Source organism: Alosa alosa, chromosome 11, assembly GCF_017589495.1.
Source record: "Alosa alosa isolate M-15738 ecotype Scorff River chromosome 11, AALO_Geno_1.1, whole genome shotgun sequence".
NCBI lineage: Eukaryota > Metazoa > Chordata > Actinopteri > Clupeiformes > Clupeidae > Alosa > Alosa alosa.
The window spans coordinates 11,041,419-11,056,507 of NC_063199.1; the positions used below are offsets into that span (position 1 = coordinate 11,041,419).

At 43.0% G+C, this 15,089-nt stretch overlaps 1 protein-coding gene across 2 annotated transcripts in view; it reads right to left on the bottom strand.

The window, feature by feature from the left end:
* Positions 1-10,089: 10,089 nt before the first annotated feature.
* Positions 10,090-15,089, bottom strand: part of LOC125303951 (metabotropic glutamate receptor 8-like) — a 50,285-nt gene continuing 45,285 nt past the window's right edge. For both annotated transcript variants that reach the window (XM_048257946.1, XM_048257947.1), the window contains exons 8-11: positions 14,479-14,618; positions 13,112-14,047; positions 10,598-10,844; positions 10,090-10,486 (exon numbers count right to left, since the gene is read on the bottom strand). In XM_048257946.1, coding sequence (XP_048113903.1) covers positions 10,437-10,486; positions 10,598-10,844; positions 13,112-14,047; positions 14,479-14,618 — 1,373 coding nt within the window. In that variant the 3' untranslated portion in view covers positions 10,090-10,436. The remainder of the gene's footprint in view (positions 10,487-10,597; positions 10,845-13,111; positions 14,048-14,478; positions 14,619-15,089) is intronic.

A 15,089-nucleotide genomic window follows, 5' to 3' on the forward strand; every position in this document is an offset into this window, starting at 1 on the left:
GAGACTGACAGACCTCTGAAGTTCGCCTACAAAACAGAACCAAAACGGCCATCTTTGCCCATATAAGGAGATCCGGTTGTTAATTGAAGCTAACTACCTATGGCAAGTTGCATTGCAAGTTAGCTCTGAGGTAGCAAAAATCTAAGGCTGCCACCTTCACGTACCGGAGATCACAGTATCCACTCAAAGGCAGAGGACAAAAGTGTGTTCAGGAAAACGTCTGCATTTCAGACTTTTTCATCCCCGCGAGAGTTCAAAATCCCCATGTTATTTTCCCATAGGAAAAATCGCCAGATAGCCTACCGGATGTCGAAGATGGCAGCTTTTATGTAGGTGAACTTCAGAGGTCTATTGAGGAGTGTCATAAAATATACTCTGAAGCTGTAGGGTAAAACATAGTTTCTCTTTAATAGAGTATAGCATGTATTCACATAGCTGATCTCCAAAACAGCTGAATAAGCTTTGTACACATTTTAAGGTTTAAGGCTCATTTCAGCTCGTGAGCTACCTGTTGGTGCCCCCCCCCCCCCCCTCCCCGACAACAAAATCAGATTGGCAGACAGCGGACCTGGTGGCATGCCACCATCTCTTTACATTTAACTTGAATAAGAAAACCCATGACATATTATTAAAATGATGGATGAAGTATAACTGAATAAATGAAAAAGATTTTAGACCAATAATGGCAAAATATTGGGACATTTTTCTGCAACCCGCAAGTGGACCGTCAGAAAACCGATGAGCAAAACACCAGTGGACCGCCAGGTCTGACTCAGAGACAATGTTTAGAAGCATGCTAAGCTAGCATTTGGTCAGAATCAGTGGTTGTCTGAAGGTCTGCATCTCTATTGCTCTGGGCTGGTCCATGCTCTTGGCTTGAAAAAAAAGAGAAGAAAACAGCATCCAAATCATATCCTTGCAGCAAGACATGGTTGCTCAAGTGATGTAGTAATCTCAGACATGCTTCTGCAACTGCGTTGGGTTTGACAGACCCTGCGGCTCAGCCCAGACTTGAACCTGCAACTAACAGCATTCCAGAATTGGAGGCAAGCGTGCTTCTAAGAGCTAAAACCATAGACAGTATAAATAGACAGAGCCACTCTGTAAGACTTGAATGGAGAGAAGCAAAGTCAATTTCAATGAGTTTCCAGTTGGGCACTGTTGTCACTGTTCGACTTTATCCAGCCAGACAGGAACTTACCATGGTGTCACCATGTCACATGGCCTTATAATATCACAGGAGCCTGCACCTTCATTCAGTTCTTGCAGTTGTCCTCCATGGACTGCAGGAGCTAGACTCTGCCCTCATGACATAATTTCAAGGAAAACGTTTTGATATTCTGTTATTTTATGCTGTTGGTTAAATAGATGACACACACATGATACAGAACACTTATAACAATATTAACAATATTAAATGTATGTGCTACAATGCAGGCCTGTTGACTATGACAACAATGGTTTATTTAAACTACATCAAGGAAGATAAAAAGGCCGAACTTTGCATACTAACGTGTTTATTGCAGAGGCACGTTTCGGCTTAGCGCCTTCTTCAGTATGCTCCTCTATCCTGCGAACAGTCACTTCCTGCTGCATTGATACATTTCTCTGAGGGCTGTATTTTGCACCCTGGAGCATGGCGTAAAACTAGTTTTAAACCTGGCGCAAGATTTAATTCCTGCTAATTAACAACCTAGGGAGTGGCCTGGCGCATTGTCTAAAAATTGCTATTGTACACCTGGGGCCTGTACTACGAAGCGGGGTTACTGGCTTATCTGGGTAACTTTGAGAGTAACTTGATCACGTGTGGCGTAACTTCCCGATTAACCCGTACTACGAAAGCTGGATATGTTTCAACCGAGGTATGCTGCCATGGCAAGTTACGCTGCATCTCAAACCTGCTCCGAGCAGGTTATGTTCTTGGTTAACCTGAGGTTTCCGTTAACCACCCCCTTTATAAGTACCACCTCTCCACTAACAATTTGAGACAATGTCGGCGTACCTGGATGATCCATACGACATTGGAGCGCAAATCATGAGGGGCTCTCTTCGCAGGGCGAGGGGTTTTAGAGGCCGCTGTATATATATATATATGATATTCTCTATGAAGATATAGATTGTCCGCCGAAGGAATTCGTTATCTTTGATGATCTAGGCAGAAGTCTCTAATGTCACCCGTCATAGCAATGCCCTTACGTGGACATTCATGTATTCCATCTAATCGGTGATGCTGAACATCTGAGCAAGAATACTGTATGTCCGAAAATAAATCGGACATAGGCCCAGCATCTGAGCAAGAATAGCCTAAAATAAATCGGACATAGCCTACAGTAGGCCTAATAAATTAAAATCACCATTTTAACTTGTTGAATTGAATGGCATATTACTGTACCCTGCCCATAAAGGCTACACATTTCCACAGCACCATCCGACCGAATGCCTCCCTCAACCCCTTCCATAATCGGTCTTCCACTATTATTTGCGATGGCCAACTCCTCTGCTACTGTAAAACACTCTGGTGCCTTACAGTAGTGTTCAAAGACACCTTTTTCTTGTTAGCTGTAAAACAGAGGCATAAGCATACTAGGCCTACATGTTTTCATAATTAAGAAATATTAATGCAAGCTATGACTATATAAACCACTATTCTGAATAACGTGTTTGTTTTCACCTGCTGCCATGTGCGTTTGGCAATGGTGTTGCATCTGAAATGTTCACAGGATTAGGCATACACTAAATCAGTCAATGGGGGCTACTTAAACATTCAATTACTGTAATCTATATGCCCACTTATAAATTGTGTTGCATAATAAATTGTGTTGCATCTGTAGGCATTTCTATGAACTCAAAATAGGCAATTAATAATGGCAATTTAATTTAAACTCATTTCATACATTCCGCAAGCTATTAATCCTCCGTAACACATATTTGAAGAACATGTGGAAATAAAACTTTACTTTTAGGCATTTAGGCTACCCAATCTGCAATACGTTGCCAACAGCCTTGCCTTGCTTTGTTCACTGCCGACGTATTTTATTTTTGTCATAGAGTGGGTTTTAATTCCTCATAACTTGTCATAATAATTGTGCATTCCTCATCCGTAAAATAAGGTGATCGCGTCATCACTGAACGTGGTGACTTGCGCTGCAACCCGCCCCTTTTATGTGAACGCGCACAAACTCCAATTAGGTTAACCCCGGCTCAACAAATCAACTTCATAATCAGCGTCGTAGTACCGATTAACACCACTTAAGATAACCAGATTTTGTCAACCCCGGTTTAACAAAGTAACCCTGGGTTACATCTGGGTAGGTTAAGCTCCCTTCGTAGTATAGGCCCCCTGTCAGAAGTCTATGGCGAGTTGTTTATATGTTTTTTTAAGAGCGCATTGTCAACAGTCATATTGGCGGGTGCACGCACCATCCTTCTATCATTCATGAACGAACACCAGCGCACGTCCATGCAAAACATTACAAATTACACGATTACAATGGGAAACATAATTAGAATAAAGATATTACGAAATGTACATCTCATGATGAGTAGTCATTTGCAAATTGATAATGACAGTTAAAAGTGATTAAGGGAGAGGCGAGAGACACGTATTAGGGGTTTGCACGGCTTGTCATCAGATCTGGACATCGCCATATTGGAGATATTAGAAAGCATTAGGCACTGAAGTTAATCCCTAACATCATCAAGGAAAATGGTTAATTATTGCGTTTAGTGGAATGACTATTCCATAGGGTCTCGCAAGCAGCCTCCTTCAAATGCGCCGTTGAATGTCAAAATACAGATGCATTTATTTGACATTGCGCTTTGCGCCGTTAAAGGGAATGGCAGATGTCATTCTCATTGGTTTAAATTATGTTATCGCCCCAAACACACCCATGACTGATTAAAAAACTAGGAACACCTTTTGATAAGCTTCGACATTTGATACCCTCCCAATGTGGACTGGACATCCTACTAAATTTGAATAAGCTTTTGACGAGTGACGATGCGCTTTTGACTGTCATGGTAGGGCCCTGAGTGTTACTCATTTAAGACTTCTTGCTCCTCAGAAGCTGACCACTTGTCAATGATCAATGGTGAAATATTACCACGTCCATATACAGTTTCAACATCTACATACAGGTATAATTGTTGTCTTTGTACTTGTACTCTGCACAATGACAATAAAGTTGAATCTAATCCAGTGGTTCTCAAAGTGTGGGGCGGGCCCCACTAGTGGGGAATAGAGACATGTCAGGTGGGGCGCCATGAACAAGAGGAAATTTGTTTTTTGTGCTTATTTTTAATATTGCCTTTCTTTTTTGACAAGGAAGATCATAGATTCAAAACAAAATAGCCACACACAAATATAGGTGTCATAAACAGACCGACATATGAATTAAAATATCATCTGATCCAGCAGACCAAGATGCAATAAAAATATTACCATTTTGCCGGGGAATGACAGGAAAAGTTTGAGAACCACTGCTGCCGATGCTGTTTATTGTCTAAGTTTAAATTAAGTTTAGGCAAAGTAGGGAGTAATGTCAGGAATTCCTGATCAATGTGATTGGTTAGGCTGGACCAATGATTTCAAAGTTAACGCTATGTCTATGCCCATCACCATGCCAGTGTTGGAAAGGTTTCGCAATCGTGAGTGACCAGACTCGTTGGACCCTATACCTACGAGCCTACTTCAGTCCATCAGCCCCACCATCACACCAGCTATCACACATGTGATCAAAGCTTCGCTAACCTCTGGCACGTTTCCAACAGCATTCAAAACGGCCCAGGTAACACTGTTACAGTACTTAAGAAAACGTATCTTAACCTTGCTTAAGTTGAGAACTACCGTCCTCTCACTCCTACCTTTCCTATCCAAAGGTATCAAATGAGCAGTCTCCAAACAGATCTCTGAATTCCTTTCACAGGACAACCTTCTTGATCCAAACCAATCTGGGTTCATCCTTCAACCAAAAACAGCTCTATTGTCAATAGCAGAAGCCTTAAAAGGAAGCCTCTCAAACATGGACATCTCTGCCTTTGGCTCTGCTCTGTCCTGGTTTGGACATCCCGCCTGCTCTGTCCTTGTTTGAATCCTACCTCACAGGACGCTCGTTTAAGGTATCATGGCTTGGACAGCTGTCCGCACCTCACTATCTCACCACAGGGGTCCCCCAGGGCTCAGTGCTGGGGCCCCTTCTCTTTGCTATCTACACCACCTCTCTGGGACAGATTATCCGTTCACACGGCTTCTCATACCACTGCTATGCAGACGACACACAGCTCTATCTGTCATTTCCACCTGATGACCCCTTGATCTCGACACAGATCTTTGACTGCCTCTCAGACATATCTACATGGATGAAGGCACATCACCTCCAGCGAAACCTCTCAAAAACTGAACTGCTGGTCCTCCCAGCTAAACCTACTATACATCATCACATCAACATCAAAATTGACTCCCTGTCTGTTGCACCTACCAGGGCTGCAAGAAATTTAGGAGTCATGCTCGACAACCAACTAACCCTCTCGGATCATGTTGCCTCGGTCGCCTGGTAGTGCTGTTTTGCACTCTTCAACATATGGAAAATTCAAGCCTCAAACGCTTGCCTACAAAGTAGTCTCTGTTCTGCTCCCAACTACTTGAATGCCCTCATACAGGCATATGCTACCTCCCGACCGTTGAGAGCTCCTCAAACGAACGACATCTAGCTCTGCCACCAGTACGCTCAGGCCAATCCAAACTATTCTCATCTGTTGTTCCTCGTTGGTGGAACGCGCTACCAGTTCCTACAGGGACATCCCTCTCCATCTTCAAAAATCTCCTGAAGACCCTAACCCTAACCCTTACAACTAGTGTTGTTCACTTACCACCTGACTAGAACTGACACCTGACTGTATAAAAACAGCACTCACTGATGCACTAACTTGCTCTTATTGTACTCTATCTTTTAAATTGTTTGAAATTGTTCTAGAATTGTGGGGATACTTTAAACTGTTTACCATGTTGTAAGTCGCAAAAATGTGTCAGCCAAATGTAATGTAATGTAATATGGTTAATCAACTATAGCAACAAGATGCACATAATGCTAAGTACAGTATGTTACAAAAGTATATCTGTATATCACTGTGAGTGATCTTTTTCACAAAATGACTAAATGTAGATGCAAATGTAACAGACTAAATTGTTCAATATAAAATAGTGGTACACTCATTCACTAGTGCACTCTAGTTCCCTTGATTTGGTACAACAATTCCCATCAAGTGTCAATATGTGACTCGCTAAATATTGTCTTGGTCATTCATCTTTTCCTATGGGATCAGGAATAAAGCACACAGTAGTTTCATGTTCTTAATTGTAAGATACAGTAATAATAATCACCTTTAGACCAAAAAGATGATTGTGTTAAGAATACAAACAATGTCAACCTTATTGTCACCAACCCAACCATTCCCAACCAAAGCTTGATAAGTGTAACATATATCATATAACATATTGTATTCCACAGCACTCAGAGTGTTGCAGAAACAACTTTGGCATGATGACTTTACATCATGTTTCTGTGTAAAATAAAGAACATCTCAAGGAGGGATCCAAGAAAACAGTTTTGCAGATTGAACAGTTTGATTATACCACCTGTCATAGTCTAAGGAATTTATATGGGAACTTTTTTTAAAAAATGACCTAGCCAGGCATCTTTAGTCTGGGACAGATCAGCACATGAAAATGCAAGGAAAGCTGCTGATGTTCTAAGGCTTCTGTTCTAAATGAAATGATAGTTAGCTTAGTGGTCAGACCAGAACTCCTATACTGTTGCTTTAAGGAAATTCATGTACTTCATTTTGTGACATTTATAATTATTCTTTCATCACATGGTTAATGTATTTTTTTGTAATATTAAATCTTAGCCATTGATCTTGATCTTGTGTGTGTGTGTGTGTGTGTGTGTGTGTTTGAGAATGAGCATCCCAGGGGGGATGTAAGTGACTCTGTGTTCTCTCTTGTGACTCTGGTGTTGGACATCAATGACTTGTGACTCAATTCTTATTCAGTTGCTGTGGTGTAGTAAGGACAAATAAGGAACCAACCTTCCTTTGACAATTTAGTTTGGTGTGTTTTACTCTGTAAAAACCTGTACAGGAGAAAAATAACATTCATTTCGTAGCCTTTTCAGAATTCCATGACAACTGATTTCTCAGACATCATCCTGGGGGGAAAAAAGCGCAATATGGATAGCCTAATTATATCAGCACAATATGGATAGCCATAATTATATCTGATTGTGTCTTACCTATGGAGATGGATTGTTTAAGCTACAATCGAACTTGCAAGTGGGATATTCTTCCTAAAATATATATTTGAGATGATTAATTAACACCTAAAACGACACATTTTTGGAATCATGTTGCAATGCTAGAAATAGCCGCTGTCATTAGTAAGATCATTCTTTAAAGGGAGGCTGTCTTATCAAACAGTATTGATGTCATCATGCTTTAAGAAGAAAGACTACTTCAATTTCATGTAATGTTGTTGTGGTTTGGCCAACTGCTCACTGCATTTCTTCAGTCAGTAATGATCTGAAATGGTTGGCAGTGTAACAGCTTTTATTGTACTTCTTTATTCAGTGTCCATGAGACATGAGAAGCTATGAAGGGATTTACTGTGGAATCAGTCACTGACCTTATTTGTCATAGTGTTTGCCGTAGGCTTCAGTCCAAATCCTGAGATGCATTGTTTCAGAATCAGTCATGAATATGTAGGAGATTTTATTCATCAAGGTATTTATGAAAAAGTAGGTTTGGGATTAGGAAGGCTGGTTCAGGCTATTTACCATGCTTGTAGCAATCAAAGTTTCATAGAAAGGCTGAAGGCATTTTCACTAATGTGGGCTGAAGGCCTTGAAATTGAGTGCTGTAACTTGAGCCACATAAATTACATTTCACATTTGTAGCTTCCATTTAATTTACATGTGATAAGGAATAACTATAATTGTCACAAAATGCAGCATCTACAAGTTTGACACATGTAAGTTTAGATATCAAGGCTGTTAAAAACATGTATAAGGAAATGCATATGCTTATGGTCCTACTGTGGTCACAGACACATTAACAAACATCCTACAATATTAGTCGTTTTCATTGTGTTTTGCACACGACTAACCACAAACATGTATACAGTAAATAGAACTACTCATGTATCCTCACTAATCTTTATTTATTTCTCTATAGATCACAGACACCAGTTCTGAGATATGTACTGTTATTGTTCTCCTTCAGCCTTTCCCCTCTGAAGTACAATCTGCATGGAGAATGAACATGGGTTTGATTATAAATCCACAACTGTTGAAACGGGAGAGAACAATAGAGATCACTCACTGGAGGATTCTGTGGAGTTCGACCTCATTAACCTGATGGGTAAAGTATTACAATGTTCTGTTGTAAGTATGTGACATTATACTTATGTCTTACATTAGGAATAAATAACACAAGCTTTTAGTATCAAGCTGTGATGTCATTGTAGTAACCTCCACCACAACCTTTTCATATCTGCAGTCACATGCCTTCATATAAAACATAGTTGACTGAAAGTGAGGTATACTTGCAACAAAAGCCTCTTACAGTTCATACAAATTAATGTGTCTTTCCATTTGTCTCGTAAGTCCCCCGTCCGAGTTGAAAAGTGTAAATTACCCAGCTTTCTTGCGGCATTTCACGGAAGCTCGCCCCCTTTACCTCGGAGTTCTTGAGGGTACCCCAAGGTGGCCGTACGACCTTACAACAAACATGGCTGCGCCCACAGTTGAGATGAGATGACATGTATTTTCTTTGCATTTGTACTGTGTTGGTCATTTTAATGTCGATGCAATGCTCACACACTAGATCAGGGGTTTTCAACCAGTGGTCCGCGCCCCCACTTGTGGTCCATGAGGACTTTGGTAGTGGTCCATGATCATGGATTCAGTAATATAGTTTCAATGTAGGAATCAGTATTTTTATTCAGTGGTGGTCCTGGGGTTGCGTAATTAGTCAGAATGGTGGTCCCTGGTTCACAATAAGGGCAGCCGTGGCCTACTGGTTAGCACTTCAGACTTGTAACCGGAGGGTTGCCGGTTTGAACCCCAACCAGTAGGCATGGCTGAAGTGCCCGAGCGCCGCTGTTGTTGCAGGCAGCTCACTGCGCCGGGATTAGTGTGTGCTTCACCTCACTGTGTGCTGAGTGTGTTTCACTAATTCACGGATTGGGATAAATGCAGAGACCAAATTTCCCTTAAGGGATCAAAAGAGTATATATACTTATACTATATAAAACCCCTGCACTAGATTACCTTGCTGCTTCAATCCGGTCACCAATTCATACATTGCACGGTCTTGCTGTGCGTGCAATACAACGATTTGTTTTCCAGCTGGTTTGCTAAAGAGGCTACATGTAGCACAAAAAACAATGACTAGCCTGCTAATGCCCCTCGTGGCTCGAGAGAAACGCGACAGCACTTGTTGAAATTGAAATAGGTGAAATTGAGTTACTAAAAAAAGTTTTTATTATTAATTCACATTGACCATACCCAACAAGGGAGAATGAGGGATGTGTTCTTGTGTTCTAGACAAATGTCCAGCACTAACAAGACAGCTGCTGCCCTGGTGGCATCCATGTTCTTCCCAAAAAGACTCCAAACCCCAACGTTCGCGCTAGCAACTCATTCGTACATGTCGTACGGGTGGGCATACGAGACTAATGGAAAGACGGATAAGTACTCAAATACAGGACAAACCTGTAGCCTACTTGTTCATGGACAACATGTTCTGTTTGTGGATGAACAGTTTCCCATGTGTCATTTTGAATAGAGCACAGGGCAGTGTGTGAAATAAGATTTGCAATAGAGAACAGCTTTAGGTGAAGATAACCTCCTAAAACTTCTTCTGAGGCATTCCTATTTTGTATCACTTCAAGATCAAAGGTTTGTTCAAAGACATTGAGCAAAATATCTCATTTCTATTCATAGCCCAAATAGTGTAGCCAAATTAATGTTAGGTTCTGTTCAATCAAACTAGTACCCCTTACCCCCAGATGCACTTCCAGAAATGCCACACATGTATAAAACAATCCTTTATTGTAAATAAACGATTTGTATAAAAATGGCATGCTTTAGTCAGGGCATACACACACACCCAGATCTTAGGGCTATAATCCAACTTCACCGCTAGCAATGACAAATGACTTTCATAATGCTGGTCAGACACTGTTGGATAACAACAATTTAAAATCATGACAGCCACTGAATATTTACACTTAATTTAACTATTGTGACAGATTTTTTTTTTAATTCTCACTATTCATCGTTTAATCTCTTCTCTTTATGCCCTCTTCATTTAGACGTGTCTGATTGAGACTCATGTGAGATCGGATTCCATGCACATCTGTATGAAGCACTGTTCTGTTTTCACATGGCATGGTTGGTGTAACTCACATATGTGTTCTTTGAAGGTGGAGCTGGAAAACAAATGGGAAGAAGTTCACTGTTTACTCCTGAACTAAACAGAACAGAGACTGTAGAAGCTATAGAAGCATCCAAGTGTTTAATAGAATTGGGGCTCTACTCACGGCTGCTCTCCTTGGGCTCACAGAGCTCCGTCTTCGCCTCACCGTTGGGCCTCTCGCTGGCCAGCTGGCTGAGTTTGCTGGACATGGTAGCAGCGGTGACAATGGCCTTAAAACTGCGCTTGTGCTTGGGGACATTCTGTTCAGGGTGGAGGATGATGACATAGACCTTGGGTATGTAGAGCACCCCCAGGCAGACAGAGGCACTCAGGCTGAGGGACATCGTCAGTGTCGTGGTTTGAATGTACATCTACAACACAAAAGGGACACAAGCGATCAATCAAGTGAATTGGATAATTGGATGCCAGAGAGAACAGAGAGCATCAGTCATTTCTGTCCCAGTGAGCTCTTGCGGTCACTCGCACGTCTGACTGGAAATGTTCTCCTACGCAGGTGTGGTTGGAGTCAGCAACATCTCACTCACGCACGCACAGTGAGAGAGCTAGTGTGAGGATCACAGCTGACTTCCTCACATGCAGGATGAGAGAGAGCAAGAGGAGGATTAAAAGACAACTCGGCGGGCATGTGTGAGACACAGCGAGCCCTCAAGGTGTTAGTGGTCTCCTGAAAAGCAGGCGAGTCCTGTGAGCCTCTTATGAATCTGACTGTGTAATACGGTAGGATGGCACAAAGAGAAGTGTTGCCACATGCACACACTGCAATTTTAGAAGTGTCCAATGCAGAATGATGAGGATCACTTCGGACAAGATCTGATCTGCATTCCAGGGGAAGAGGAATGAGCTAACACGGAATTGTCACAGCCTATTCTGGTTTCACAGATCTGATCATTGAGTCTGTTCCACAAAGACAGCAACCAAGTGACAGTGCAAAATAAGCACACTTGGGAAAATGCGACAGCACAACTGAAGTCCTTCCAAAACTCACAGCATAGCTGTGCTAATGAGGTCTGGAAGAAAACACAGCACAAAAGAACAGCAAAGTGCCATTATTGAATCAGATTCTCCACTCCATGCCTAGACATTACAGACAAAAATTGCTGCACACGCTGCACACTAAAGAAATCTCCAGTGACAAAAGGGACTTTGAAGGGACTCATTTTTAGACACAACAGTTTAAGCCAAGCCTTACGACCAATTTCTAAGGGACTACCACATTCCTATGGGTGTCTTTTAGACACACAGCTGTGCTGGTTTTTGATGTTCACAGTTGTGAGCCCTCATTATTGTCTGAATAATGAGGGCTCACAAGATTATTATTTCAAGAGGAGAATATATTAGCACCATATGAAGACTTTCAGCAGATGCCCAAAATATCCAGATTCTTATGATAAATAATTGAGTCTAAAAAATTGAGTAAAAAAAATGTACAGGTAAAGAAGGGCATTCACCATTATTGTTTATACTGCTGAAACTGAACTTGCATACTTAAATTAAAGGAGAATTCTGGCGATTTTTTACATAGATCTCTGTTTCTTGAGGTCACCGAGTACTGAGTTGAGCTTGAGTTGCTGCAGCCAACAGCTAGAACCAGGCAGCTACAGTGCTACACTCTGGGGGCATGTTCGTGAGCCCCCATGTTCAGCTACAGTGCTACACTCTGGGGGCATGTTCATGACCCATCAGCTACAGTGCTACACTCTGGGGGCATGTTCATGAGCCCCCATGTTCAGCTACAGTACACTCTGGGGGCATGTTCACGAGCTCCCATGTTCAGCTACAGTGCTACACTCTGGGGGCATGTTTGTGAGCCACCATGTCCATGCTTCCAGACAGTAGCATTAACATTCATGCAGCAAGAGCTTGACTGATAAATAATAACTGATAAATAATTGTGATTTACTGTTGTGCTAATATAGCCATTGTCAATTAAAATTGCTCTGGAATGTTGCATTTCTTTCATTGTTATGTCTTAAACTATTGCTAGACAGGGTACTTAAGACTCAGTGCGCATGTTTGATGAGTACAGATTCTCAATTTCACTTGTGTTAGGAAATGGTCTAGTGCTTTAGAGTAGACACGACACAAAACACTTCCACATCCCATGTGCCAGGGGGCAGTGTGTTGGCATGCACCTGTGTTTGCTGTGTGAGAAGATAAGCAGATGCATGGGGGCTTGCTGGGTCTCTGACACAACCCCAACGTCGACTGACGCGAGAGGACACTTGTGGGGCTACATCGCTGAAGCGCGTAGTTTAAATCTATACCGACCATCATCGAGTAGAGGCTGTTTTCACAGCTTCCGTGAACTAACCTACCACTGTTTGTGCTGGCCGCCATCGGGCTAAGACAGGGTCGGCCCTGACAGGTAAGCCTCACGCTGTTTTCTCCCTGGCTGCATACACCACTAGACTTCTACATATGCCATTTTCCATGTCAATACACTACACCTTAGTTTAGTCATCCCTAGACAGATACTTAGCTATTTAGGTTGAGTAGGGGCGTGTGAAGTTCCGGGTGCGGTAAGGACGGCTCTTGTAAGGTTTATAGGAGCTGTCTTTACACTTGTAAGATTCTTTTTACGCACTGTTGATACTGGACTGGTACTAGAAACTCTCACCTTTTCCTCTGACTGTGCTGTTCCAAAGAAGATTGGTATGAAAGCCAGCCATATAATACAGGTGGTGTACATTGTAAATCCAATAGGTTTGGCCTCATTGAAGGTTTCTGGCACCCCACGAGTCTTAATTGCATACACTGTGCACGTGACGACCAGGAGGATGCTGTAGCTCAGCGAGCAGATCAGGGCCAGGTCCGAGATGTCGCACTTCAGCATCCCGCGGGCACTGGACGGGTCCTGGCTGCGCTGCTCGCCATAGTCGACGACGGCGTTGGGCGGGTCGGCCACAAACCACACGAAGACGCCCAGCAGCTGCACGGAGATGAGGCTGAAGGTGATGGCCAGCTGCGAGGGCGGGCTGATGAAGCGCGGCGCCGCCACTGAGCACTTGCCCTGCTCGAAGATGCGGTGGATGCGGTTGGTCTTGGTCAGCAGCGCCGAGTAGCTGATGCTCATGCCCAGGCCCAGCAGGACGCGGCGGAAGGAGCAGGTGGCCACGTCCGGCGTGGACACCATGGGGAAGGTGATGGCGTAGCACAGGAAGATGCCCGTCAGCAGCACGTAGCTCATCTCGCGGCCTGACGCCCGCACGATGGGCGTGTCATTGTAGCGCGCGAATGTGGCCATCACAAACACGGTGGCCAGGATTCCCAGCACGGCGAGGAGGACGGGCACTAGGACCCAGGGCGAGTGCCAGTCCAGCTGGATGATGGGGATGGGCGAGCAGCCGGTGCCGTTGAAGTTGGGCCGCTGCTCGTAGGGGCACAGCTCACAGGTGAGCTCGCTGGCCTGGTAGTGGAAGCCGGCGCACCTTTCACAGTGCCAGCAGCAGGGCACGCCCTTCACAATCTTCTTACGCTCACCTATCCGGCAAGGTGTACTGCACACAGAGGGGGGCACCGAGTAATCCCCGCTCGTCCACTGCAAGACATCCATCTGGACATTGGGGGAGAGGTAGACATTCATATCGTCACATTGGCTGAGCAGCTGCCCACCTATAAATACCAATGCCATATATAACATGTCTGCTGTGGTCCACTGGACATTCTGAGTGTTTCTATAACTGCAATAATTCACACTTCTTGAAAACATTTTTTCCAGCATGTATTCCCTGAAGACCTTCTGAAGGCGTGATAATTAGATTGACAAGAACTTCCCTGAGGCTTGTCTAGGAAACTAACAATTATGTGATTCTCTCCACCTACACATTATATTATATTATTTTTTTAAAAAATGACAAAACATGTTTTTTAGATTTCATATTGTGGGATTCACATTACATTAAGTGGGATTAAGTTTTTAGATGTGGCTTACATCTCATTGCTCTTTTTTGTGTTCAGAATTTATACAACAGCAAAAATACTCACATCTAAATGCAGCTGGTCTATCCAATGGCCGATGACTTTGTATTCTCCTGCTGAAGTGTTGGAGGACTGGTATTGGAAGAGATCATAGCGTCCAGGAGCATCTCCGTTCTCATTGAACACAACAGGGGTCTTGGCACTACCTGCAGTGGGAGGGCGAAGAGCAGGTTTTTGACCAAGCAGCATTTTAATTAAGATAAATATCCCACTGTGGTATGAGATAGTCTCTCTATGTATTTCACATCGTTATTTGCTGTGTATTTATATGCCCCCCTTTGCCCTTGAATTTGCCTCTCGGTAGAAAGGGAACAAAATTGTCCTGAGAGAGTTGTACTGTAATATGTCTGTTGAACACAAATGAGAGAAGGGCAGGTGATGGATGGGGCCCAGAGACTAAAAATCCATCACTTCTGCCCATGAGCAAGATGCCGGCCATAAGTCAGCCCAGGTGATTGGGGCCCACGCACTCAGACATATGACCTGGCACCCAGAGCCACAGCAGCCCTTTATCCCTGATTACACTTTCTCTCTTAAAACTGGCAGTGTACATAATATTAACCTGTTCTGCAAAATCATTCAAGGCAATGAATTATTCAGAATAAACACTTGCAGGA